This window comes from Salmo salar, chromosome 15 (genome assembly GCF_965601325.2).
Source record: "Salmo salar chromosome 15, fSalSal1, whole genome shotgun sequence".
NCBI lineage: Eukaryota > Metazoa > Chordata > Actinopteri > Salmoniformes > Salmonidae > Salmo > Salmo salar.
Window position 1 is genome coordinate 46413137 of NC_138305.1, and position 27934 is coordinate 46441070.

The 27934-nt window shown below is 42.5% G+C and overlaps 1 protein-coding gene across 3 annotated transcripts in view; it reads right to left on the reverse strand.

The window, feature by feature from the left end:
* Positions 1–430: 430 nt before the first annotated feature.
* LOC106571455 (protein cornichon homolog 3) overlaps positions 431–27934 on the reverse strand; it is a 56318-nt gene continuing 28814 nt past the window's right edge. The window contains exons 4-7 of one of the 3 annotated variants that reach the window (XM_014144586.3): positions 13692–13804; positions 4848–4991; positions 4250–4278; positions 431–1882 (exon numbers count right to left, since the gene is read on the reverse strand). In XM_014144586.3, coding sequence (XP_014000061.1) covers positions 1863–1882; positions 4250–4278; positions 4848–4991; positions 13692–13804 — 306 coding nt within the window. In that variant the 3' untranslated portion in view covers positions 431–1862. Of the gene's footprint in view, positions 4279–4847; positions 4992–13691; positions 13805–27934 lie in introns of all 3 variants that reach the window. The other 2 variants (XM_014144587.3, XM_045695747.2) reach the window with 2 other exon arrangements.

The following is a 27934-nucleotide window of genomic DNA, read 5'->3' on the forward strand; positions in this document are numbered from 1 at the left end:
ACAGGGTTGTATAATCACACAGGTAAGGACTGCAAATGACAACAGCAGGAATCACAGCTTCCTTTGCTCTTCACACAAATCAGAAGAACAAAGGATCCTACCTCTCCGTAACCACATTAAGGAAGTGATACAGATGCCAGACAGGTGGACAGGATACAGCAGGAGACAAGAGCTGTGGTAGTAGGGCAAAGTGAGGTAAGAACACATACTGTAGGACTCTGACAGTGTCACTGCATCAAAAATTGTTATCAGGAAACAACTTGTCTCTGGTGATATATTTAGTTCTAGGTGGAGAGATTAGGAAACAACAAATGCATGTGTGCATAAATAGGTTATAGTCCTTTATCCATTTCAAAAACCTACACCATGACAGGAAAAGATAAATAAAAAAATAAACACATTAAATGTCAAAAAGAGAAAGCCTCTGATGTCACATTTTAAAATAGTCATACTTTATTTCATAAACAATTATCTAAATTCATCTTAGGTTGACACATACACAGTAAACATACAAAATGCTCTTAAATCAGAAAACAACAATATGGGCATTCCCGTCTTGTCCTTGAGTAAAGGTTAATGCAAAACTTCTGCGTAAAGATGCATGATTACGAACTATGCAGCAAACCGACAGCATTGGTATAATGAATTCTCTGAAAGACAATAAAATGAAACAGCATTGCCAAAAGCTCTGTAGTCCATAGCTGTTTTCAGACACTGTTTCATTATTGGCAGCATCTGCTAGCTAATGGTAATGACAGAGGGGGTAGTTAGAACATTAACAGTGTCGTTCATTTCATATATTAGTCATCTTACAGTGGAGGCTGATATGCCATTCACTTATATTTGCTGAAAAGTATCTTGGACAAAGTGTGAAGGGAAACAATTCATTTTAAATGACTATGAATAATTTAAGTGAATGAATAAGTACCACATTCGGTCCATTATGGAAAGACTATAGAGTATTGAAACACAACCAAACATCGCAAATATTTGGCAACAAAAATGATATAGGCGTACACTACTGTGCAAAGAATTACTGCTTTTCTAGTTCTAAAAAACAAGCTTTAATTTCTCTACCAAATAACAACACTATAACCACACAATATTCCATTTGTATATGATTCTTCGTAGATCATATTTCCATTAGAAATGATTTTGTTAAGAATACACAAAATGCACACATCACAAAAGCCATTCACATATGTAATGTATATAAACACACAGGCCATGTATTGTATTGCAGCAGGTAAAAATGCAACATTCGCTGACCCGGTTTCCTTGTCCCTGAACAGAAGGTTCACCATGTCTCTGTACAGGATGTGTCATCTCCCCTTCCCACCAGTGAAGAAGAAGCTACTATCGGTGAGACTCTAAGGGCAGATGGGTGTCGAAGAAGACCTGTTTGTCCCGATGACAAACACGACTGTGCTGTGCTGTGTTTCTATGTGCTGTGCCTGAGACAAACTGTGCAAACACTACTGTGTACCCTACTACGGTAGTGGTGATGCTACTGTACTTCTCCAGGACAGGACAGGCTGTAAGTACAGACATTAGCCGGGCAGTGACGGACAAAAGTAGATATGGTGGTCACTGTGACTCATAAAGGACTTTTGACCTGTAGAGAACTGTAAACAGTAATGTCCCTTTACATACATTGAGGCAATGGGGACTGGAGCTGAAATTCTTCCCTTCCCCCCAGACCAGACCCACCGACTGTCCTTCTGATGAAACAGAAAAATTGTGACCCAAAGTGCTATTTTTTGCTGCAAAGTTGGTTTTTGTGCTAGCTAGTTGGAATTCCAGAAAACAGTCTCTGATATCCGGAAGATGGCTCAAATACTGAGAGTTTTACTGTTATGAGGTTACCAAGGAGTAGACCATACTGGAAGACAAGAGAGGAGGAAAAACACAAGATAACAAATCAATGACTGAGACTACAGTACATGATTGGACCAAACAGTAAAAACAACAACAATAACTATCAACAGTGCCAAAAATGATCCCATTATAAACTGATCCACTGGAATGAATAAGCATACAAGAAAGGAGCATTCAAGTGTGTGTTAAAAGTGTTTCAGAAACAACTGATTAATCCATGTGTGGTATAGTAGTGTGTAGTGTCTTTTTTAGGACCCATGCCTGGGTGCCTGCCAGATTCACTGATATTTGTTTGTGTTTCTTTATTTTAAGTTTCAATTAAAAGAGCCCTTTAATGTTGTGCATATAGCCTTCTCAACTACAAAGGATAAACATTTTGCCTATTCAAAACACGAGCAAATAAATAAGCAAGAAATTGATGTGAGGCCGCTGCAGTTATGCTTGATTAAGCTTGTCGATAAACCAAATGTAAATATTTAATATTAATTTGAAGAACTGGGCTCGAACTAAGAGGTATGCCTATGTCTTAGCGTGGACAACACTGTTCATGAAATATACGATTTGATGGTTTAATAAAGTAAGGACAGCCCTAGAGTTTCGTTCTTTACAAACTATTAGTCATGTTAGCCTAATAACATTTTGTGAGCTGCTCAGACAAGCCTAGATCTCCCAGATGCCAATACTTAACATTTGTTCTTAGCCTTAGGGAAATAAACATCTTCTAAAATAATTCAGCTTCCTAGCTAACTGTACCATAATAGCTTATTTACTGCTTTAACTAATCATGACCACTTAGCTACTCCCAAATTCAGAAATGTGGTGTCCTCTGGCCAGTGAGACACTAATCCCTGCTGCTGTGGTGAAGCCTGAGCTCACCTGTCTGTCTGGGTTATCAATATCCATGTTTCCTAATGTAATGGACGCACAATACGTATGGTGGCCTGGAGGTGTCATACGCAGGGGAACCAGAGGCAGCTTAGACAGACCATGCCCTCCATCATGCCCAGGCTCCATCACCCCTCAGAGCTGTAGCTAGATTAATAAGTAGCCTGTATCTACAAATTGTAGCTCATCACATGATCACTGGGCCTATTCTACCGTACAAACATCTTCATTATTACTCAGCTGTTAGCTGAAAAAACACTGGTTTAATCACCTGGTCACTTGATGAAGACTAAGCCTGGTCTTCAACACTGCACCAAACAGTAAGACAACAAGCTGAACAACAGCTGAGGAGATGTGTGGAACAGACACTCTCTAGCTACTGGATCTCCCACTTACTGGTACTGTAAAAAAAACTTCAAGCCCTGTACTTGGAATCTACATTCAGTTTGACAAGAGGTTACTGTTACTGCATTAACATAAAAAAAAATCATTACATCACATTACGTCTTTAGACTGCTATTCATGGTAGACAGAGATGCTACATATGTCCTTGCTGTCAGCTTGTCATCTCTCTGTCATTGAGGTTGTTTCAATTCACCCAGTAGCTTGGCTTCCACAGGCGAATATAGCATATTCCTCACTGAGGGCTTGTCATAAACATTTATATGGAGCTCTGCTTCCTTATCACAGCCACGTAATAATTTCTTGTTCCATTACATTTAAACGGCTGTTGGGCTAATGAACCGAAGCAAACCTGGCCATTGTAATTGGGAGGATTAGGCCTCCAGAGTCAATCTTTGATTTCCCATCAATCTGTGAGTGGGAGAGCATTATTCAGCTGATGCTCAATAGCTTCAGACTGTGTGTGTGCGCGTGTGTACAGTAAATGTGCGTGTGTGTGTGTGTGTGTGTGTGCATGCGAGCGAGCGTGAGTCTGTGTGTAAGTGTGTGTGTGCAAGGAAGGGTTAGAGATCATGCCAAAGACAAGTGGAGAAGTGGGTGAGAACAGTTTAGGAGTGGTACTTATTAGACAAAGAGGGAAGCATTCATATACAGTAACGTTACATAACATCCATAGCAGTGGTTAAACATCAGGGGAAAATGCACATCTCATCAAGGTTAAACAATGGAGGTCAGTTGTTATATTGGATTCCATATTATACTCCACCAGAGTGACCACCTCCACTGTGACAAACACCAGTAGGTCAGGGGGGACTGAAGTAATGGAGGTCAGAGGTTAGGGGTTAAAGGTTATCTCTCTGAGGAGGCCCATTCTCCAGAAAAGGCTGTGTCCGTTAGTGTTACAGTATCGCTGAGTAAGGAGAAACAGAGAATGAGAGGGAGAAAGGAGGGGAGAGAGAGAGAAACAAAGAGAGAGAGGGAAAGATTCACAGGTGTGGTATGGTGGTGTGTGCAGGGGGCAGGGCACCGTGGGGCAGTGAGGGGTTCAGTATCACGAGGTGACAAACCCACTGAAGAGACTCACTACTAGAGGATGGTCCGGTCCAGTACACGCTACAGGCGAGAGGAGGAGAGTCACATTCAACACTTCTGATTGGTCAATTGAAAAACCCCCTGTGCCTCTGGTGAGAGGTCACTAGTACTCCAGGGACTGTGGGGTCCATTCCATTTCAACTTAATCAATGAAATTAATGGGTTTATGAAAACGTTTTATTAATGCGTTTTAGTTCGGGAATTGAAAATTACCCAATCACTGCCTGAATTGGCTAAACCGAAATGGAATTGACCCCATCCCTGGTCAAATCAAATCAAATAAATGTTTATTGGTTGCGTACACAGATTTGCAGATGTTATCGCAAGTGCAGCGAAATGCTTGTGCTTCTAGCTCCAACAGTGCAGTAATAATACCTAGCAATACAAAACAATATGCACATAACATGCTTCTAAAAGCATGTAAAAGCCTGTACTAAACATCTGGAAAATGTACAAGAGTAATAACTATACTCTACTTAGGCTAGATGTACTGCATATAGTTGATAGTCACTTTGAGGTGAATGATGATCATTGTCTGTATCCTTAACACATTACCAAACAACACAGTGGAAAGCGCATTTGTCACTCACCAGTAGAGATAGTAGAAGAAGGACAGGACGAAGAAGGACATCTTGCACCAGGCCTCTTTTTGGCAGAACTTGAGTGTGTCCCCGTTCATGACCGAGGCTGGGTCATAGAGGAGCTCCTTAGTGTCTGTGGGGCTGTGGAAGTACCTACCGAATAGGGACACGACACACGAGGGGTAGTTGACCCGTAGAGACGGAGGGACGGAGGGGAAGATGAAAGGAAGAATGGAGAGATGGAGGATGAGTAGGGGGACACATGAAACATCTGACTGTTCATGATTAGTATGATTAAGTTGTACATGATTAAAGGTTGTAGGAATTGTAATGCATGGTTTATGCATATACGTAGGTACAGTGGCTTGCGAAAGTATTCACCCCGCTTGGAATTTTTTCTATTTTGTTGCCTTACACCCTGGAATTAAAATGTATTTTTGGGGGGTTTGTATCATTTGATTTATACAACATGCCTACCACTTTGAAGATGCAAAATATTTTCTATTGTGAAACAAACAACAAATAAGACAAAAAAACTGAAAACTTGAGCGTAACTATTCACATAACTACAGCGTAACTATTCACCCCCCCAAAGTCAATACTTTGTAAAGCCACCTTTTGTAGCAATTACAGCTGCAAGTCTCTTGGGGTATGGCTCTATAAGCTTGGTGTTAAGGCTGTGGGTAACTGGTGAAAGGAGTCAGGCGCAGGAGAGCTGAGATGTGTGGACAAGGTATTTAATACAAGATAACACCAGTATAAACACAATACTATGGTGCGGGAAAAATACCGGTACCACGAAATAAACGGGCATAATAACAAAACCCGGCAACAATAATACCAGCCGTCAGATATAGCTTTCACAATAAAACAAACACGCACACAAACATGGGGGAAACAGAGGGTTAAATAATGAACATGTAATTGGGGAATAGAAACCAGGTGTATAGAAAACAAAGACAAAACAAATGGAAAATGAAAAGTGGATCGGCGATGGCTAGAAAGCCGTTGACGTCGACCGCCGAACACCACCCGAACAAGGAGAGGGACCGACTTCGGCGGAAGTCGTGACACTTGGCACATGTAGCCACTGGGATTTTGGCCCATTCTCCAAGGCAAAACTGCTCCAGCTCCTTCAAGTTGGATGGGTTCCGCTGGTGTACAGCAAACTTTAAGTCATACCACAGATTCTCAATTGGATTGAGGTCTAGGCTTTGACTAGGCCATTTCAATACATTTAAATGTTTCCCTTAAACCACTCGAGTGTTGATTTAGCAGTATGCTTAGGGTCATTGACCTGCTGGAAGGTGATTATCCATCCCAGTCTCAAATCTCTGGAAGACTGAAACAGGTTTCCCTCAAGAATTTCCCTGTATTTAGCGCCATCCAGCATTCCTTTAATTCTGACCAGTTTCTCAGTCCCTGCTGATGAAAAACATCCCCACAGCATGATGCTGGCATCACCATGCTTCACTGTGGGGATGGTATTCTCGGGGTGATGAGAGGTGTTGGGTTTGTGCCAGACATTACGTTTTCCTTGATGGCCAAAAAGCTACATTTTTGTCTCATCTGACCAGAGTACCTACTTCCATATGTTTGGGGAGTCTCCCACATGCCTTTGGGCAAACACCAAATATGTTTGCTTATTTTGTTCTGGCCACTCGTCCGTAAAGCCCAGCTCTGTGGAGTGTATGGCTTAAAGTGGTCCTATAGACAGATACTCCAATCTCCGCTGTGGAGCTTTGCAGCTCCTTCAGGGTTATCTTTGGTCTCTTTGTTGCCTCTCTGATTAATGCCCTCCTTGCCTGGTTCGTGAGTTTTGGTGGGCGGCCCTCCCTTGGCAGGTTTGTTGTGGTGCCATATTCTTTCCATTTTTTAATAATGGATTTAATGGTTCTCCGTGGGATGTTCACAGTTTCTGATATTTTTTTATAACCCAACCCTGATCTGTACTTCTCCACAACTTTGTCCCTGACCTGTTTGGAGAGCGCATTGGTCTTCATAGTGCCGCTTGCTTGGTGGTGCCCCTTGCTTAGTGGTGTTGCAAACTCTGGGGCCTTTCAGAACAGATGTATATATGCTGAGATCATGTGACAGATCATGTGACACTTAGATTGCACACCGGTGGACTTCATTTAACTAATTATGTGACTTCTGAAGGTAATTGGTTGCACCAGATCTTATTTAGGGACTTCATAGCAAAGGGGTGAATACATACGCACGCACCACCTTTCCTATTTAAAAAATAAAATAATTAAACAAGTCATTTTATTTTTTTCACTTCACCAATTTGGACTATTATGTGTATGTCCATTGCATGAAATCCAAATAAAAATCTATTTCAATTACAGGTTGTAATGCAACAAAATAGGAAAAACACCAAGGGGCTGAATACTTTTGCAAGGCACTGTACATGCATTTAATTATGTTAATAGATACATGAACACATGGTTTATAATGATTTACCAATAGTTTGCTAATGACTAACAAACTATTCAGTAATGGTTTATAAGTCGTTTGTCCTAGACAGACTATTAAATAAATTGTGACAGGGCTTTTTAAATTCATGTAGAACAAGATTGCTGTAAATGAGAATGTGTGAGAGAATGCCTTGCCAGACAGTTTAATGTACCTGATAAAATAAAGGTTAGTCAAAAATAAATAATACAAAATCAGAACCATTCTGCCCATTCCATTTCTACTCATGCACCTTGTAACACCTGAAAAACCCAGCTGAACCTGAATCTCAACCCACTACCACTACTATTACTACTACCACCTGGTAAGTCACTCCACTAACACATCTGCATCATTTGGTACCTCTACTGTTAGGACAAGCACCACCTGAGACAGTAGTGCCCTATTTCACAGCAGACCGTAACTCATTGCTGTGGGGTGGCCTATATTTCTACAACACACTGATTGACTCCACCTGATAGGTTGTGGGGCTCCACAGCACCTGAGGTAGCGTGAGCTACAGGCACAGAGAGAGGGACCCACATGGAGGTTTGTAGAGAAAGACATCCCTCTCTGTGACAGCGAGGGGGTCATGGTGGGGGATAGGGAGCAGCTGTCTGTACAGTATGTGTGCTAAAGGATGAGTTCACCTCAAAACACAGAGAGAGCGGAATCCCTTCTACTATACACACACAAAAAAAGGAGATTCCTCAAGTTTCTTTTGGAAGGGTGATGGTTCTATGGGGATCCATAATGACCCAAAGAAACCTTTGAGCTCTTCAATGGTTCTTTACAGTTCACAAAATGTTTATTTGCTCTTTTAAAATGTAGGGGAGGCAGCTCATTACAATATTTTGGGGTGTGGTTTGCTTACAGCTCTTTTTGCGCAACAGTGATGTCACGTCCTGACCAGTAATAGGGGTTATTTGTTGTTGTAGTTTGGTCAGGACGTGACAGGGGGTATTTGTTTTATGTGGTTCGGGCTGGTTGTGTTAGTAGTTGGATGTTTGATTTATTATTCCGGGTTTTGGGCACTGTTCTATGTTAATGTATTTCTATGTTTAGTCTAGTCATTTGTATTTCTATGTTTAGTTAATTGGGGGTTGGACTCTCAATTGGAGGCAGGTGTTTTCTAGTTGCCTCTGATTGAGGGTCCTATAAATAGGTATGTGTTTGTGTTAGTATTTTGTGGGAGATTGTTCTTGTTTAGCTATGTGTGCATGACAAGACTGTCAAGTTCGTTTTGTATACGTTTTTGGTGTTTTTCCTTCTTCACATAAATAAAAGAAGATGAGTAAATATTTTCCCGCTGTGTCTTGGTCTCAACCCTACGACAACCGTGACAAGTGAGTGAATGTGTCATTCCACTAATGTGTTGTGTTATCCTGTTACATATTATACTGTATATTACACTTGAGGCTCCTCAGAGGAGAAAGGGGAGGACTATCCTACTCAGTGAATTTAATAAAATAAAAATTGTGAAACATTAGAAAGTTATCCTTCTTAGATAGAACTATAGTAAATATATTTGCATCACCAAATAACTGATTTAAACACTGTTTTGCACTAAAGATCTACAGTAGTCTCAAAAGCACTCTGTAGGGTAGCACCATGGTGTAGCCGGAGGACAGCTAGCTTCTGTCCTCATCTGGGTACATTGACTTCAATACAAAACCGTGGTTCTCACCCCCTTCCTTAGACTTACACAGTAATTATGACGACTTCTGGAGGACGTCTGCCTTGCAGCATGAACTGACATGTTGTCCATCCAATCAAAGGATTAGACAATTAATTTCGTACTGAAATCATAAACTACAGGTAGCTAGCACTGCCGTGAATAAAATATGGTGAGTAGCTGACTCAAAAAGTTTTGTCAAAAATGTATTTTTTTTAACTTTCACTTACACTAGATAATTTTGCCTGCTCAACATCCTGACTCAAAAAGAGAGGAATGATATGTATGTTAGCTAGCTGGCTAAGGCTATCCAACACTTCCAATTCAAGGTAAGCTTTCGGTTTTATAAATGTATTGCCACCGGGGGCCGCCGGTGTAACTGCTAAACTGCTTGCTGTACACTACTGTGTGATTGTACACATGGATTGGATTGTGGGTTTACTAACGCGTTAGTTCTTGTAGCTATGTTGACTATGACGTTAGCTAATATGGTGACAACGATGTAGGTTGTGTGTTGCGGTTAAGGTATGAATTTTTTTTTTTCTTCGCCTGGTCACAGACAGCTGTTGTGTTGTGCACCGAAGTCTACAAGTGATAATGATATACGACTATGGCCAGTGACGGTGTCTTGTGAAAGACTCATGTATAGCCTTGTGTCAACTGAGAACAGTTGACTAAATCAGTCAGTGGTTCTCTCCTCAGGGACCCCCAGCTGTTCCAGAGATAGCTCACTTGATTCAACTTGTCAATGAAGACAATAATAAGAATTAAATGTTAACAATATAATATGGCTGACCAGAATAGAAAACCCTGTGTGGTTCTTCAAAATAATCTACAAAGAACCTTTAAGATTGAGAGAGGTTATTTATTGAACCCTTCTCCATTAAGGTTATATAAAGAACCATAAATAATTGTTCTATATAGCCCCAAATAGGGTTGTAACCATAGCGGAACCATTTTTGGTGCTATATAGAAAGAAAATGGTATGGTTCTTTATAGAACCTTAGGAAAGGGTTCTTTATAGCAACATACAGGTTCCATTTAGAACCTTATGAGCATGGTTCTTTATTGAACCTTCAATAGCACCAAAAAGGGTTCCGCTATGGTTACAAGCTTAATAACCCCTATCTGGTACCATTTAGAACAGTGGCGGTCAGTGCCATTTCAGATTAGGGATGACAATCTTTTTTTCATGATCATGGCCTTATTTCTATTACATCATATTGGATGACTGTCATTAATATTCCAATCACCCAGCTCAATGTAACAGCGATAGGTTTAGGCTACTACATGATACTCACATTTTGCCTGTACCCATCATGCCTATGAATGAAAGTTTACAACGTAGGTGCACACAGGTCGAAAGACAAATTTGATGTGACAGACAGTGACACATGGACAGACAGTGAAATCAATACCGCCTTGCACATTGTTGCCTACATCTAGCTGATAGTGGGTGTAATCATTAGTCCAACAGTTGCAAACGAGAGTTTCTATTGGATAAATTCAGGTATGTTTATCCCCGTTTTGTTTCGTTTGCTTCTGTTTGTGAAACATTTTTCAACAGAATCGGAAAGATTGAATACACCCCGTTGTATTCCTTCACAGCCATGTTGTATTCCTTCTTGCATCTACGTTAGGCGCTCTCCTCCTTTCACCTCTTCCCTTCACTTGTGGACTTCAATGCACAACACATCAGCTGTTTGTGACCAGGTGATAAAACCTTTCCAAGCCAAACCGCTACACATAGCCTACATCGTTGTCACCATATTAGCTAAAGTAATGTCATAGTCAGCATAGCTAAGAGAACTAACGCGTTAGTAAACCCACTACAATCATGCAGTAATGTTACAGTGTACAGTAAGCAGTTACACCGGCGGGCCCTGGTGGCAATAAATTAGTCAAACCAAAAGCTTGCCTTGACTTGGAAGAGTTCCAGTGTTGTGTTGCATAGTCATAGCTGTTTGAGCAGGATGTTTCAGTAGGCTAAACTAGCTAGCTGCATTTGCTAGCTAAGTAAGTGAAACTGAAGAAAAAAAATTACGAAATCTCTCTCTATTTCTCTCTTGCTTCTCCTTCATTTAGGAATTTGTACAAAACTGTTTAACAATTTTTTTTCTCTCTCGTTTAGTTAGCTACTCACCACATTTTATGCACTGCAGCGCTAGCTAGCTGTAGGTTATGCTTTCAGTAATAGATACATTCTCTGATCCTTTGATTGGGTGGACAACATGTCAGTTCATGCTGCAAGAGCTCTGATAAGTTGGAGTACGTCCTCCGGACGGAAGTCTATGGAAGTGGGTGAGAACCATGAGCCTCCTCTTTTGATGAAGCTATGGAATTGGCCTTAAACTGAGACGTCTTTCTCAGAAATGTAGCCACTGCTTTACATCGGCATATACAGTATGTACATTATCTCCGCTACACAGGTAGTGGTGCTCCATTCCACTGTGTTGCTGCTGCTAAACCTACATCTAAACCTCTCTACTATCCTGTGTGTCACTGAGCCCCTGCTGCATGTGGAGGTGGGGAGGAGAGGCTGGCAGAGAGGCAGAGCCAGTGGGGGCTGATGGAGAGGAGAGGAGGGGGACGAGCTGAAGACATCAGGCATCAGCTGTGCTCACTGGGAAGGAAAACAGAAATGGACAGATCTATCTGCTGTGGGTCACCCTCCCCCATATCTCTGTATCTCTCTCTCTATTTCTTCATCACTCTATCTTTGTCTCTGTGCCTCTATTTCTCTCTCTCCCCCCTCTCCCCGTCTCCCCTCAGATGTGTAGAGAAAACAGCATCTGTTGCCACTGGGCATCTGGCAGAGTCTGCAATTAATGAAACAGTGAGTGCTGCTGCGTAACTTCAACCGGCTGAGCAAAACAATCACAGAGTTCTGCAAGTGATGCACATCAAATAACGAAACAACAACAAGCCCAAAGAAGGGAGAAAACAACATATTAATGGGAGGAAGCCTTGACAGGTGACCAATTTTCAAGGTGAGATTTCAGTGCATCATAACCAAAGTCACTCACAGCCTGTCTGTCAAATTACAAATGCTCAAGTCGTTAAATACAGTGAGGGAAAATGTATTTGATCCCCTGCTGATTTTGTACGTTTGCCCACTTACAAAGAAATGATCAGTCTATAATTTTAATGGTAGGTTTATTTGAACAGTGAGAGACAGAATAACAACAAAAAAATCCAGAAAAACGCATGTCAAAAATGTTATAAATTGATTTGCATTTTCATGAGGGAAATTAGTATTTGACCCCTCTGCAAAACATGACTTAGTACTTGGTGGCAAAACCCTTGTTGGCAATCACAGAGGTCAGACGTTTCTTGTAGTTGGCCACCAGGTTTGTACACATCTCAGGAGGGATTTTGTCCCACTCCTCTTTGCAGATCTTCTCCAAGTCATTAAGATTTCGAGGCTGACGTTTGGCAACTCAAACCTTCAGCTCCCTCCACAGATTTATGGGATTAAGGTCTGGAGACTGGCTAGGCCACTCCAGGACCTTAATGTGCTTCTTCTTGAGCTACTCCTTTGTTGCCTTGACCGTGTGTTTTGGGTCATTGTCATGCTGGAATACCCATCCACGACCCATTTTCAATGCCCTGGTGAAGTTGTCCTGTCCCCTTAGCAGAAAAACACCCCCAAAGCATAATGTTTCCACCTCCATGTTTGACGGTGGAGATGGTGTTCTTGGGGTCATAGGCCGCATTCCTTCTCCTCCAAACACGGCGAGTTGAGTTGATGTCAAAGAGCTCCATTTTGGTCTCATCTGACCACAACACTTTCACCAGTTGTCCTCTGAGTCATTCAGATGTTCATATGTATTCTTGAGCAGGGGGACCTTGCGGGCGCTGCAGGATTTCAGTCCTTCTTGGTGACTATGGTCCCAGCTGCCTTGAGATCATTGACAAGATCCTCCCGTGTAGTTCTGGGCTGATTCCTCACCGTTCTCATGATCATTGCAACTCCACGATGTGAGATCTTGCATGGAGCCCCAGGCTGAGGGAGATTGACAGTTCTTTTGTGTTTCTTCCATTTGCGAATAATTGCACCAAATGTTGTCACCTTCTCACCAAGCTGCTTGGCGATGGTCTTGTAGCCCATTCCAGCCTTGTGTAGGTCTACAATCTTGTCCCTGACATCCTTGGAGAGCTCTTTGGTCTTGGCCATGGTGGAGAGTTTGGAATCTGATTGATTGATTGCTTCTGTGGACAGGTGTCTTTTTTTATAGGTAACAAGCTGCGGTTAGGAGCACTCCCTTTAAGAGTGTGCTCCTAATCTCAGCTCGTTACCTGTATAAAAGACACCTGGGAGCTAGAAATCTTTTTGATTGAGAGGGGGTCAAATACTTATTTCCCTCATTAAAATGCAAATCAATTTATAACATTTTTGACATGTGCTTTTCTGGATTATTTTTGTTGTTATTCTGTCTCTCACTGTTCAAATAAACCTACCATTAAAATGATAGACTGATCCTTTCTTTGTCAGTGGGCAAACGTACAAAATCAGCAGGGGATCAAATACTTTTTCCCCCCACTGTATATACATCATATAATATAATACATACATAATATAATTCATACATAATATAATGTAATACATACATAATATAATACATACATAAATAAGTGCTTATCTTCTGGGCACCATACTGAATTAATGCCATCTTACAAAATGAAAGACAAGAAAAGACTAGTCCAGCTTCGATAGTTACCTCCATGTGTTGTAGAAGAACAGAGGGATGTTGAGGCCTACTGTCAGCCACTCCTGGGCACACAGGAACATGATACAGAACAGCCCATGGATAGAATACTCTGGAAGCACCAACTGGCAGGGAGAGAAGGAGGGAGGGAAGGAGAGAGAACGGAAGAGAGGGGGGGAGTGAAGGGGGGGTAAGAGGGAAAGTGAAACGCTCTTGAGAGAGGTCATTTCACATCAAATCTTCTCATTCACAGATTATTCATCACAATTTGACATGGCGTTAAGGCGGCGCTTGTGTCTAACACAGTTCGTCATGCAAAAACTGGCGCACTTGCATTTTCCAGCCCTAACGCCAGGTTCGGCTATTTACCTGTCTTAAAAACATGATCCGAAGTGCTAATTTCAGGCAGCGCTGATGGATAATTAAGACCAACCAAAAGCTGGTTTTAGCGGTAACGCAGTTGGTTATGGCATGAATTTGGACAGCGGAAACGCAGCCTATCCAGCCATGGCACACACTGCCCATACGTGCATGGAACAAGAGTAGCCTAATGTCCCCATGTACTTTTTGTAATGATTTGTTGTTAATAAAATAAATAAATAATGAAAATAGAAATAAAAAGACAAACAAATAACACAATAAAACATTAACAAAAAGAGCAGCCAAATGTGATTTGAAGCCTGCATACTTCGTATTTAGAAACATACAACCAAGCATAGCCTCTCCTCATCTCAATGAGGGCTTTTCTTGTTGACCCAATGCAATCTGGAAGTAATCAAAAAGACTGTCAATAAAGAGTTTGGCTTCTGAGGCTTCTTGGAAATAAATCTTAATCCCGAAAACTTTATTAAAATATCAAGTTTGAGAGGAGTGAAACAGTGAGCTGACATTCCCTTTTTATCTATGAATTGTAGGCAGGCCCACATTATTTTAGCCATGCAGGTACCATTTTGGATGTCCATTAAATTCTCCATAGTCTGAGTTGTTTTAATATTATATGCCCATGGGGAGAAATGAATATGCCTGTAAGTGTGACATAGCTTATTTAAAACAAGTTGTTGTTTAGTTTTTTTAGAATTTGATTAGAATTATTCATTCTCTTTTTAGGCCTTATCAATAATGAATTTAATCTTGCTTATTGACAATGTTTGGCATGTCCATGCTCAACCATAATGCAATATACAGTAGGCCTAGCCCCTGTATCAGTGTGAATGCTACTGAAGTCATGCAATTACTTAGAACAATGTGGACTGCAAATTTAGGAAAGATTGGATAGGTCTATATTTGATTATTTCGTTTCTGAAAGCCATTTGATAAACTAATACGGACAAACATTGAAATTGGTGTTGATTGAAAGGCAATACATTAAAGAGAGTAAATATACAAATGAAAGCAACTGTCACATCCTGACCCTAGTAAGATGTCATTTTCTATAGTAGAGTAGGTCAGGGTGTGGCAGGGGGTGTTTTGGGTTGTTCTGTTTTCTATTTCTTTGTTTAATTTCTAGTTTTTCTATTTCTATGTTGGGATTGTTTGGGTTGATCTCTAATTGGAGGCAGCTGATCCTCGTTGCCTCTGATTAGAGATCATATTTAAGTAGGGGTTTTTCTTCCTGGGTTTTGTGGGTAGTTGTTTTCTGTTTAGTGTATGTCACCTGATGGAACTGTTGTCGGTCGTTTTGTTTAAATATAGTCATTAAAAGTAAATATGAGCACATCACACGCCGCACCTTGGTCTCCTTTAGACGACCCACGTTACAGAACTACCCACCATGATTGGATCAAGCGGCGTGCCCGGGCAGAAATGGACACCTGGTCACATCAGGAGTGGATTGAGAGGAGAGACTGGACTTGGGGCCAGGTAATCGAGCGATATCGGAGCCTACCTGGGAAGAACGAGAGGCAGCCCCAAATTGTTTTTTTTTGGGGGGGGGGGGGGCACACAGATAGTTTGGCTGGGCCAGGACTGGGACCTGAGCCAATTCCCTGTGCTTTTTGTGGTGAGCATGTGCCTGCCTCTCTCACTCTCTCTCCAGTGCGCCTCCATAGCAAAGTACGTCCTGTGCCTGCTCCTCGCGCTCTCCCTCCAGTGCGCCTCCAGAATCCAGTATGTCCCGTGCCTGTTCTTCGCACTCTCCCTCCAGTGAGCATCCATAACCCAGTACGGCCGGTGCCTGCTTTGAGCACTCGGTCCTCAGTGCGTCTCCCCAGTCCGGTGAGACCAGTTCCTGCTCCACGTACAAAGCCTCCAGTGATAGTCGATGGTCCGACGCCTGTAGAGATGATCCATGGCACTAAGCCTCTAGTGATGATCCATGGCCCGGAGCCTGTAGGGATATTCCATGGCACGAAGCCTGAAGAGGTAATCCATGGCCCGGAACCTGAAGAAATAATCCTTGTCAAGAAGCCTGGAGGGATTATAAATGGTCTGGAGCCTGTAGGGATAAACCATGGCACGAAGCCTGTAGAAATAATCCATGGCCCGGCACCTGTAGAGATAATCCATGGTAAGAAGCCTCCAGTGATGATCCTTGGCACGGAACCTGTAGAGATGATCCATGGCATGGAGCCAGCAGCAACGGTCACTAGTCCGGAACCTATTATGACGCCTCCCAGTCCGGAGCCTCCGGCGACGCTTTTCCGTCCGGAGCCTCCAGCGACACTCCTCAGTCCAGAATCTTCAACGGCGGCCTGCAGCCCGGAGTCTCCAGCGGCGGCCTGCAGCCCGGAGCCTCCAGCGGCGGCCTGCAGCCCGGAGCCTCCAGCAATGATCTACAGTCCGGTTCCTTCAACGACGATCCACAGTCAGGTGGTAATAAAGCAGAAGGATCAGCGGGTGGAGCGGGGAGTACGCCCAGAATCGGAGCCGCCTCCTATGCTGGAGGTTATGTGGACTGCATTTGAGCCACCATAGACTTGTCACCCTCCCTTTGTGTTTTGTGGTTGTTTTGTTTATGTTGCATTCGGGGGCTGCAGCTTTTGGGGGGGGGGGGGGGGGTACTGTCACGTCCTGACCCTAGTAAGATGCCATTTTCTATAGTAGAGTAGGTTAGGGCGTGACAGGGGGTGTTTTGGGTTGTTCTGTTTAAGTTATAGTTTTTCTATTTCTATGTTGAGATTGTTTGGGTTAATTTCTAATTGGAGGCAGCTGATCTTCGTTGCCTCTGATTAGAGATCATATTTACAGTGCCTTGCGAAAGTATTCGGCCCCCTTGAACTTTTCGACCTTTTGCCACATTTCAGGCTTCAAACATAAAGATATAAAACTGTAATTTTTTGTGAAGAATCAACAACAAGTGGGACACAATTATGAAGTGGAACGAAATTTATTGGATATTTCAAACTTTTTTAACAAATAAAAAACTGAAATTGGCCGTGCAAAATTATTCAGCCCCCTTAAGTTAATACTTTGTAGCGCCACCTTTTGCTGCGATTACAGCTGGAAGTCGCTTGGTATGTCTCTATCAGTTTTGCACATCGAGAGACTGAAATTTTTGCCCATTCCTCCTTGCAAAACAGCTCGAGCTCAGTGAGGTTGGATGGAGAGCGTTTGTGAACAGCAGTTTTCAGTTTTTTCCACAGATTCTCAATTGGATTCAGGTCTGGACTTTGACTTGGCCATTCTAACACCTGGATATGTTCATTTGTGAACCATTGTAGATTGTAGATTTTGCTTTATGTTTTGGATCATTGTCTTGTTGGAAGACAAATCTCCGTCCCAGTCTCAGGTCTTTTGCAGACTCCATCAGGTTTTCTTCCAGAATGGTCCTGTATTTGGCTCCATCCATCTTCCCATCAGTTTCAACCATCTTCCCTGCCCCTGCTGAAGAAAAGCAGGCCCAAACCATGATGCTGCCACCACCATGTTTGACAGTGGGGATGGTGTGTTCAGGGTGATGAGCTGTGTTGCTTTTACGCCAAACATAACGTTTTGCATTGTTGCCAAAAAGTTCGATTTTGGTTTCATCTGACCAGAGCACCTTCTTCCACATGTTTGGTGTGTCTCCCAGGTGGCTAGTGGCAAACTTTAAACGACACTTTTTATGGATATCTTTAAGAAATGGCTTTCTTCTTGCCACTCTTCCATAAAGGCCAGATTTGTGCAGTATACGACTGATTGTTGTCCTATGGACAGAGTCTCCCACCTCAGCTGTAGATCTCTGCAGTTCATCCAGAGTGATCATGGGCCTCTTGGCTGCATCTCTGATCAGTCTTCTCCTTGTATGAGCTGAAAGTTTAGAGGGACGGCCGGGTCTTTGTAGATTTGCAGTGGTCTGATACTCCTTCCATTTCAATATTATCGCTTGCACAGTGCTCCTTGGGATGTTTAAAGCTTGGGAAATCTTTTTGTATCCAAATCCGGCTTTAAACTTCTCCACAACAGTATCTCGGACCTGCCTGGTGTGTTCTTTGTTCTTCATGATGCTCTCTGCGCTTTAAACGGACCTCTGAGACTATCACAGAGCAGGTGCATTTATACGGAGACTTGATTACACACAGGTGGATTCTATTTATCATCATTAGTCATTTAGGTCAACATTGGATCATTCAGAGATCCTCGCTGAACTTCTGGAGAGAGTTTGCTGCACTGAAAGTAAAGGGGCTGAATAATTTTGCACGCCCAATTTTTCAGTTTTTTATTTGTTAAAAAAGTTTGAAATATCCAATAAATTTCGTTCCACTTCATGATTGTGTCCCACTTGTTGTTGATTCTTCACAAAAAATGGGTTTTATATCTTTATGTTTGAAGCCTGAAATGTGGCAAAAGGTCAAAGTTCAAGGGGGCCGAATACTTTCGCAAGGCACTGTAAGTAGGGGTTTTTCTTCCTGGGTTTTGTGGGTAGTTTTCTGTTCAGTGTATGTCACCTGACGGAACTGTTGTCGGTTGTTTTGTTTAAATATATTCATTAAAAGTAGATATGAGCACTTCACACGCCGCACCTTGGTCTCCTTTAGACGACCCACGTTACAGCAACCGTATATTTCGCCATGGACCAAGCCTCGACACACTCACAACTTGTTAATTCATCAAAACCCAGCACTTTCGAGCCAACACCAGCAAGTGTGCGGATAATTCTAATAGTGAAAATAGAAAAAATATTTCTGACACACCCCTGAACCTATAGTGCTACCGCCTGCGCTTAGATTTACCATTGTGTTAGGTTTGTTAAAATAGAGCTCTAAATATACACTTAACAAAAATATAAACGCAACATGTAAAGTGTTGGTTTCATGACCTTTACACACAAAAAGCTTATTTTTCGCAAATGTTGTGCATACATTTATTTACATCTCTGTTTGTCAGCATTTCTCCTTTGCCAAGATAATCCATCCACCTGAAAGGTGTGGCATATCAAGAAGCTGATTAAACATGATCATTACACAGGTGCACCTTGTGCTGGGTACAATAAAAGGCCATACTGAAATGTGCAGTTTTGTCACACAACACAATGGCAAAGATGTCTCAAGTTGAGGGAGCATGCAATTGGCATGCTGACTGCAGGAATGTCCACCAGAGCTGTTGCCCGATAATTGAACGTTAATTTCTCTACCATAAGCCACCTCCAATGTCATTTTTGACCACGTGTAACCACTCCAGTCCAGAACCTCCACATCCGGTTTCTTCACCTGCAGAATCGTCTGAGACCAGCCACCCGGACAGCTGATGAAACTGTGGGTTTGCACAAGCAAACAGTTTCTGCACAAACTGTCAGAAACCGTTTCAGGGAAGCTCATCTGCATGCTCGTCTTCCTCACTAGGGTCAAGACCTGACTGCAGTTTGGTATCATAACCGATTTCAATGGGCAAATGCTCCCTTTTGATGGCCACTGGCACTCTGGAGAAGTGTGCTCTTCACGGATGAATCCTGGCTTCAACTGTACCGGGCAGATGGCAGACAGCGTGTATGGCTTCGTGTGGGCGAGCGGTTTGCTGATGTCAATGTTGTGAACAGAGTGCCCCATGGTGGGGTTATGGTATGGGCAGGCATAAGCTACGGAAAACGAACACAATTGCATTTTATCAATGGCAATTTGAATGCACAGAAATACTGTGATGAATGCAACTAAATGCATGCTATTCAATTGATCACTGCCCGCACCTGCCCGCCGTCCAGCATCACTACTCTGGACGGCTTTGACTTAGAATACGTGGACAACTACAAATACCTAGGTGTCTGGTTAGACTGTAAACTCTCCTTCCAGACTCACATTAAGCATCTCCAATCCAAAATTAAATCTAGAATTGGCTTCCTATATCGCAACAAAGCATCTTTCACTCATGCTGCCAAACATACCCTCGTAAAACTGACCATCCTACTGATCCTCGACTTCGGCGACGTCCTCTATAAAATAGCCTCCAACACTCTACTCAACAAATTGGATGCAGTCTATCACAGTGCCATCCATTTTGTCACCAAAGCCCCATACACTACCCACCACTGAGACCTGTACGCTCTCGTTGGTTGGCCCTCGCTTCATACTCGTCGCCAAACCCACTGGCTACAGGTTATCTACAAGTCTCTGTTAGGTAAAGCCCCGCCTTATCTCAGCTCACTGGTCACCATAGCAGCACCCATTTGTAGCACGCGCTCCAGCAGGTATATCTCACTGGTCACCCCCAAAGCCAATTCCTCCTTTGGTCGCCTTTCCTTCCAGTTCTCTGCTGCCAATGACTGGAACGAACTGCAAAAATCACTGAAGCTGGAAACTCAGATCTCCCTCACTAGCTTTAAGCACCAGCTGTCAGAGGAGCTCACAGATCACTGCACCTGTACATAGCCCATCTATCTACCTCATCCCCTTACTGTATGTATTTTATTTATCTTGCTCCTGTGCACCCCAGTATCTCTACTTGCACATTTATCTTCTGCACATATACCATTCCAGTGTTTAATTGCTATATTGTAATTACTTCGCCACCATAGCCTATTTATTGCCTTATCTCCCTTATCCTACCTCATTTGCACTCACTATATAGACTTTTTTTTCTTTTTTTCTACTGTATTATTGACTGTATGTTTTGTTTATTCCATGTGTAACTCTGTGTTGTTGTATGTGTCGAATTGCTATGCTTTATCTTAGCCAGGTCGCAATTGCAAATGAGAACTTATTTTCAACTAGCCTACCTGGTTAAATAAAGGTGAAATAAATCAAATTAAATAAAAAATGAGATCCTGAGGCCTATTGTCGTGCCATTCATCCGCCACCATTACCTCATGTTTCAGCATGATAATGCAAGGCCCCATATCGCAAGGATCTGTACACAATTCCTGGAAGCTGAAAATATCCCAGTTCTTCCATGGCCTGCATACTCACCAGACATGTCACCCATTGAGCAAGTTTGGGATGCTCTGGATCACCGTGTACCACAGTGTGTTCCAGTTCCTACCAATATCCAACTACTTCGCACAGTCATTAAAGATGAGTGGGACAACATTCCACAGGCCACAACCAACAGCCTGATCATCTGAAGAAATGTGTCGCGCTTCTTGAGGCAAATGGTGTTCACATCAGATACTGACTGGTTTTCCACACCCCTACTTTTATTTTTATAGGTGTCTGTGACCAACATATGCATATCTGTATTCACAGTCATATGATTTCCTTATATGAGCTGTAACTCAGTAAAATATGGCAATCATAGACAGCTCCAAACAATTACCCACAGGGCTTCACAATGTCATTGAACAACTGGCTAGCCTGTAAATGTGTTTTTTATCTTTATTTAACTAGCAACAAATTCTTATTTACAATGACGGCCTACCCCGGCCAAACCCTTACCCGCTGGGCCAATTGTGCGCTGCCCTATGGGACTCCCAATCACGTCCGGTTGTGATACAGTCTGGAATCAAACCAGGGTCTGTAGTGATGCCTCTAGCCCTGAGATGCAATGCCTTAGACCGCAGCGCCACTAGGGAGCAAATATACATGGGCAATTATCATAAATGTTACTCACTGATCTTGTGCCATGTCATGTGTTTGATAGCATTCCTGTACATAAGCTTTTCAAATTGAGTGAGTGGGGTCAAACACATGGTGGCAAACTGCCATCAGTCACTATAATGAATCCAGCATCAGCAGCTATTAGTCATCAGAGTGGAGCTCCAAACATGGTTAGAGTCTGACAAAGAGTGAGTACCGAGATTACAGAGTAGTCATTATCACTAGCTGGGCCACATACAGTGTCTCTCTCACCAAAATGTCAGCGGCATCTTTCCTTGTGGTGAAATGAACGCTGTGTGAAATAAAACATTTGGAAGACGCTAGGAGCCTACCCAATAAACGTCAATGCGTCAAGTCAAAAATGAAAGCCTTAGTTTAAATTGTGTCTGCTCTGAAAAGTTTTTATAGAACTTTGTGGATATGATTATGGTACGAATCAGGTGTGTTAGTCATAAGCGTATCCCATTGATTATATTGGCACATAGTGGTGGAAGACTTAGGATATACATACGGTAATACAACAGGATTAGTAGTTGTATTCATGTGCGTAGTCAACCTGAAATTCAATGCGATTGCCACCACAGTGCTGATAAATACAATGTCTTGAGTCCTAAATGCTCACGGTGTAAGCCCTGTTTCCAGCTCTGTGTTTGTGTAAACACACGGAAAGGGGTTTTAGGTTATTATGTTTGACTCATACAGAAGGTTTTATCCTAGGCAATACCAACAATACCAGGATTTGTGCTCCTTAGCGCCACAGATGTACCCTGTTGAAAACTCTAAAATATGTAACGATTTAAAAAGAAAAAAAGCTTTCAGAGAAGCAGAAGGAGAGATGCACCGGCCGAGTTAAACTACTGTATGTAGGCTTAATGCTATTCCCTAATGCTATTTTACTGCTGCTCTTTAATAATTTGTTACTTTTATTTCTCATTCTTATGTCGTTTTTAGGTATTCTTTTATTTTGGAAAATGTTTCAGCTGCATTGTTGGTTAGGGCTTGTAAGTAAGCATTTCACTGTAAAGGTCTACACCTGTTGTATTCGGCGTATGTGACAAATAAAATGTGATTTGATTTGATGTGAAGCCCTCCACACGTTCATGTATATTTAACAAGCTAAAGGCACAACTGGAGCCTTGTCTGAAACACCTGGACTTGTACACGATGTGCATTGGCTCTATTATACATTATTCACAGTGCTGCATACTCCCTAATAACATAAAAACACATTGGAGCACAGTGGAGAAGCTCCATAACAGCAGGTGATGGAGAAACCGCTGCTCAAACAGATCTATATATAAACGCGACACTTCGCCATGCTTCATTAAAATACAAATAGTCACGCTAAACTTTTTATTACCCCCGCTTATTCTCAGCCCCCATCCATCAAGTCCCAATCCTACCCTCGCTGTCGCTGGCTAAACTCCTGCTGAATGCAGACAAACATTATGAACCACTCCCATGCTAATGTACCAGGCTTCTGTATAACTAAATTCAACCTACAACCTAAAATACATTGTGAGCACATACATCAGTAGCAGTCATCACACCAACCATGACTAAAACAGTGACATGATGGAAGACAAAGGGTTTGGTTGCGAGGCACACGGAGCAACACAGCTACATGATACTGTAGGTCTAATGACGAGGGGATCAGTCTCTGGGCTCTGAGCCCTGAAGGGTTCCTCCCTCTCTGTCTTCCACATCTGAACACCCCAGGGCACACATACACACACACTAGCCGGTGGCGAGGCAGGGTTCAACCTGTCGGCCAATTAGAGTGGACTCCTGCGAGGGCCCAACTCAGCCACAGTTCAAGAGGCTGGAGTGTCAAAGTGCTTTTCAAGTGTGATTTGAGGCAGCTCCCTGGGAGGGAGAGCAGAGCAACACTTGGAGGCAGGCTCTCTACAGCACACAGAGCTAATGACAGAGGGCCGCTGCTGCAGAGCGACTCACACTACTCTGCTCCATTCTGGTGATATACAGATCTATAGCCCACTCTCCTCTACTCCACTCTGGTGATATACAGATCTATAGCCCACTCTCCTCTACTCCACTCTGGTGATATACAGATCTATAGCCCATTCTCCTCTACTCCACTCTGGTGATATACAGAACTATAGCCCACTCTCCTCTACTCCACTCTGGTGATATACAGAGCTATAGCCCACTCTCCTCTACTCCACTCTGGTGATATACAGATCTATAGCCCACTCTCCTCTACTCCACTCTGGTGATATACAGATCTATAGCCCACTCTCCTCTACTCCACTCTGGTGATATACAGATCTATAGCCCACTCTCCTCTACTCCACTCTGGTGATATACAGATCTATAGCCCAGTCTCCTCTACTCCACTCTGGTGATATACAGATCTATAGCCCACTCTCTACTCCACTCTGGTGATATACAGAGCTATAGCCCACTCTCCTCTACTCCACTCTGGTGATATACAGATCTATAGCCCACTCTCCTCTACTCCACTCTGGTGATATACAGATCTATAGCCCACTCTCCTCTACTCCACTCTGGTGATATACAGATCTATAGCCCACTCTCCTCTACTCCACTCTGGTGATATACAGAGCTATAGCCCACTCTCCTCTACTCCACTCTGGTGATATACAGATCTATAGCCCACTCTCCTCTACTCCACTCTGGTGATATACAGATCTATAGCCCATTCTCCTCTACTCCACTCTGGTGATATACAGATCTATAGCCCACTCTCCTCTACTCCACTCTGGTGATATACAGATCTATAGCCCACTCTCCTCTACTCCACTCTGGTGATATACAGATCTATAGCCCACTCTCCTCTACTCTGGTGATATACAGATCTATAGCCCACTCTCCTCTACTCCACTCTGGTGATATACAGATCTATAGCCCACTCTCCTCTACTCCACTCTGGTGATATACAGAGCTATAGCCCACTCTCCTCTACTCCACTCTGGTGATATACAGATCTATAGCCCACTCTCCTCTACTCCACTCTGGTGATATACAGATCTATAGCCCACTCTCCTCTACTCTGGTGATATACAGATCTATAGCCCACTCTCCTCTACTCCACTCTGGTGATATACAGATCTATAGCCCACTCTCCTCTACTCTGGTGATATACAGATCTATAGCCAATTTGTAAGTCGCTCTGGATAAGAGCGTCTGCTAAATGACTTAAATGTAAATGTAAATGTAGCCCACTCTCCTCTACTCCACTCTGGTGATATACAGATATATAGCCCACTCTCCTCTACTCTGGTGATATACAGATCTATAGCCCACTCTCCTCTACTCCACTCTGGTGATATACAGAGCTATAGCCCATTCTCCTCTACTCCACTCTCGTGATATACAGAGCTATAGCTCACTCTCCTCTACTCCACTCCCTCCATTCTTCCTCTCTCTCTCTGATCAACAGTGATTTGTCTTAATCATGGCATAATCAGGATTCATTTAGACGTGTTCAGAAACATCACCAAAACAAACTGTAAATGCATTCAATGAGTTTGTAGAGTCACAAGCTTGATGTAATCATTGCATGCTATGAATATGGGACCAAATACAACACTTTTTGAATACTTTAATGAACTATAAGTGCATTTGTCCAAATATCTATTGACTTCTTCAAATGGGGGGACTAGATACATAAAGTGCCTTCATTTCTAAATGGTAAAACAGATATGTATGTGAAAATACCCTAAAATAAAAGGTGACATTCTGTACTGTCGGCTCATATGACACATTTTATTTCAAATCCAAATTGTTGGAGTACAGAGCCAAATGTAAAATAATTGCTTCACTGTCCAAATACATGGAGGGGAGTGCATGTAGCCTTCAGTACACTCACAATACAATGGAACCAGAGGATCAAATGTTCTAAAAAGTTAACAAGGTTTACTAACTGTCTGAAACCATAGCACCAACCCAGAAAGTCCATCTTTCTACAAGTGCCATGACAGTGCCAAGTGTTGCTGCCATTAATGGCTATGGTACAGGAAGTTCATAATTATACAGTAGCAGTTTGTCCATTATAAAAAGGAATCAATTCAATTACTTGAATTAACTTGAAGCAGAAAAGGGGTTGAAACTAGCTGAAGTTTATCTGGTTGAGCAAACCCAGTGGCCTATCCAGGCATCCATCATATGAAACGCCTGTAACACATATGCAATCACGTATGCAATATTGTTCTCCGCCTCGCTCATTTGTGTTTGTGACTAATCTGGATATCACTCTCATTTGAGCAGCAGTAAAATGTCCTCTGCTGCCGCCAGAGATCAAAAGAGCTCCTTCTCTCCATTTACTCTCTCTCGTTACAACAGCAACGATAATTAAAAGTAGCAAATAATTATACATATTTTCTCTTTAAAATAGACGTATTCCTCTGAGACCCAATAGCACATAAGTCCACAGTACATTTAGTTTGTAAAACTTTGTGGATAGATGAAAAGTTGGCCCCAAAGGCTGAACTGGAAGGCATCTGTAGAATATTAGGCGACACGTGTGCATGGGCACATTTTCTTTACATTTATTTCCAACTGACTTCACAGAAAGGTATAATTGCATTACAAGCATACAGAGTTGCTACTGCTTTGATAGTCATACGGTAGCTCCAAAACATTTCTACCGACAATTTTCAACTCAGCACCTCTGATATTTGACATGCTTGAAGATAGAGTTAATCAGGAAAACCTGTTACTAATCAGGTTAAACATTGTTCATGTTCTGAACACAAAAGTCTGCGGACCATTCTTGTTTTTAAACATGAAAGGAACAAATGGTTTGAATTCCACTCCAATCCATTCCAGTGAAAGCCATGGTCACTACCCCATGGTTAAAGGAATAAAACAATCCACAAGTCCCCATATAAACAGAAGCTAGAGTGACTTCAGATGACACTTGACAATAAAGTAGGTGACTGGTATCTCTGCAGTATTTTGCTACTAGACCTTTGATCCTGAGTATCCAAGGACACATCAACACCCTTGTTAATGAAGTGCAGGTATCTAGGCAGTATGCTGCTGCAGAATGCTGCTGCTAGCCCCCTTTGATCTAGTGCCCAGTGACATAGCAGAAATCTGCTGGGAGCTGCTCTGCTCCACACACCCCGTCTGGAAGAGTCATGGCATCATGAACACAGAGCTCAGACATGCCTTACTCACTCTTATAGCCCACTAAGAGAGGTAGAACAACATACAATGACAGAGAAATGAGGGGCAAAGTGAGGAGATAATGGGTAGACTACTGTATACTAGAGGATCGTATTGATCAAGACACAGGCTAGATGTAGAACAGTCTGTTTCAGTGTGTTTCACCTAATGATAACATGCAATAGTTCTGCGAGGCGATCTCACACCTCCACATTGACTCGACGCGTGACACACTAATGGCTCCGTCCAGCCCCCAGCCCCCGCCCCCAGCCCCCGCCACGCACCCAACACTAACTCAGCCGCATCAGGCCTTGGCAAGACACATCAGCTGATTACATCCTGCATACAGTACTATTCGATTTTTAAAATCGTAGAGATTTGAGAATGTATTTTTCTATGAAAGAGAGCTAGAAGGGGACTTTGAACACCAAGGCATAAGAGTTGAGTTATTTTTTCTGTCTCATATTTGGGTAAGGCCAGTTTAGCATTTACATGTACAGCTTAAAAGCCACTAATGTTGGACTACCATGCTGTTTCTTGTTGTTTTCCCAGCTGTACATTGTGGCTGCTCATGTCTATTCACAGTAGTCCAACTCAGCAGTGGCCTGCCAAACTGCCTGATGTCTATCAGGGATTCATCCCAGCGTCTGTGAGAGAGAGAGAGAGAGAGAGAGAGAGAGCCAGACGACAGACAGACAGACAGACAGACAGACAGACAGACAGACAGACAGACAGACAGACAGACAGACAGACAGACAGACAGACAGACAGACAGACAGACAGACAGACAGACAGACAGACAGACAGACAGACAGACAGACAGACAGACAGACAGACAGACAGACAGACAGACAGACAGACAGACAGATAGAGAGATAGAGAGATAGAGAGATAGAGAGATTGACAGAGATACAGTGCCTTGCAAAAGTATTCAGCCCCCTTGGCGTTTTTCCTATTTTTGTTGCATTACATCCTGTAATTTAAATTGATTTTTATTTGGATTTCATGTAATGGATATACACAAAATAGTCCAAATTGGTGAAGTGAAATGAAAACAATAACCCCTAAATAAGATCTGGTGCAACCAATTACCTTCAGAAGTCACATAATTAGTTAAATAAAGTCCACCTGTGTGCAGTTTAAGTGTCACATGATCTG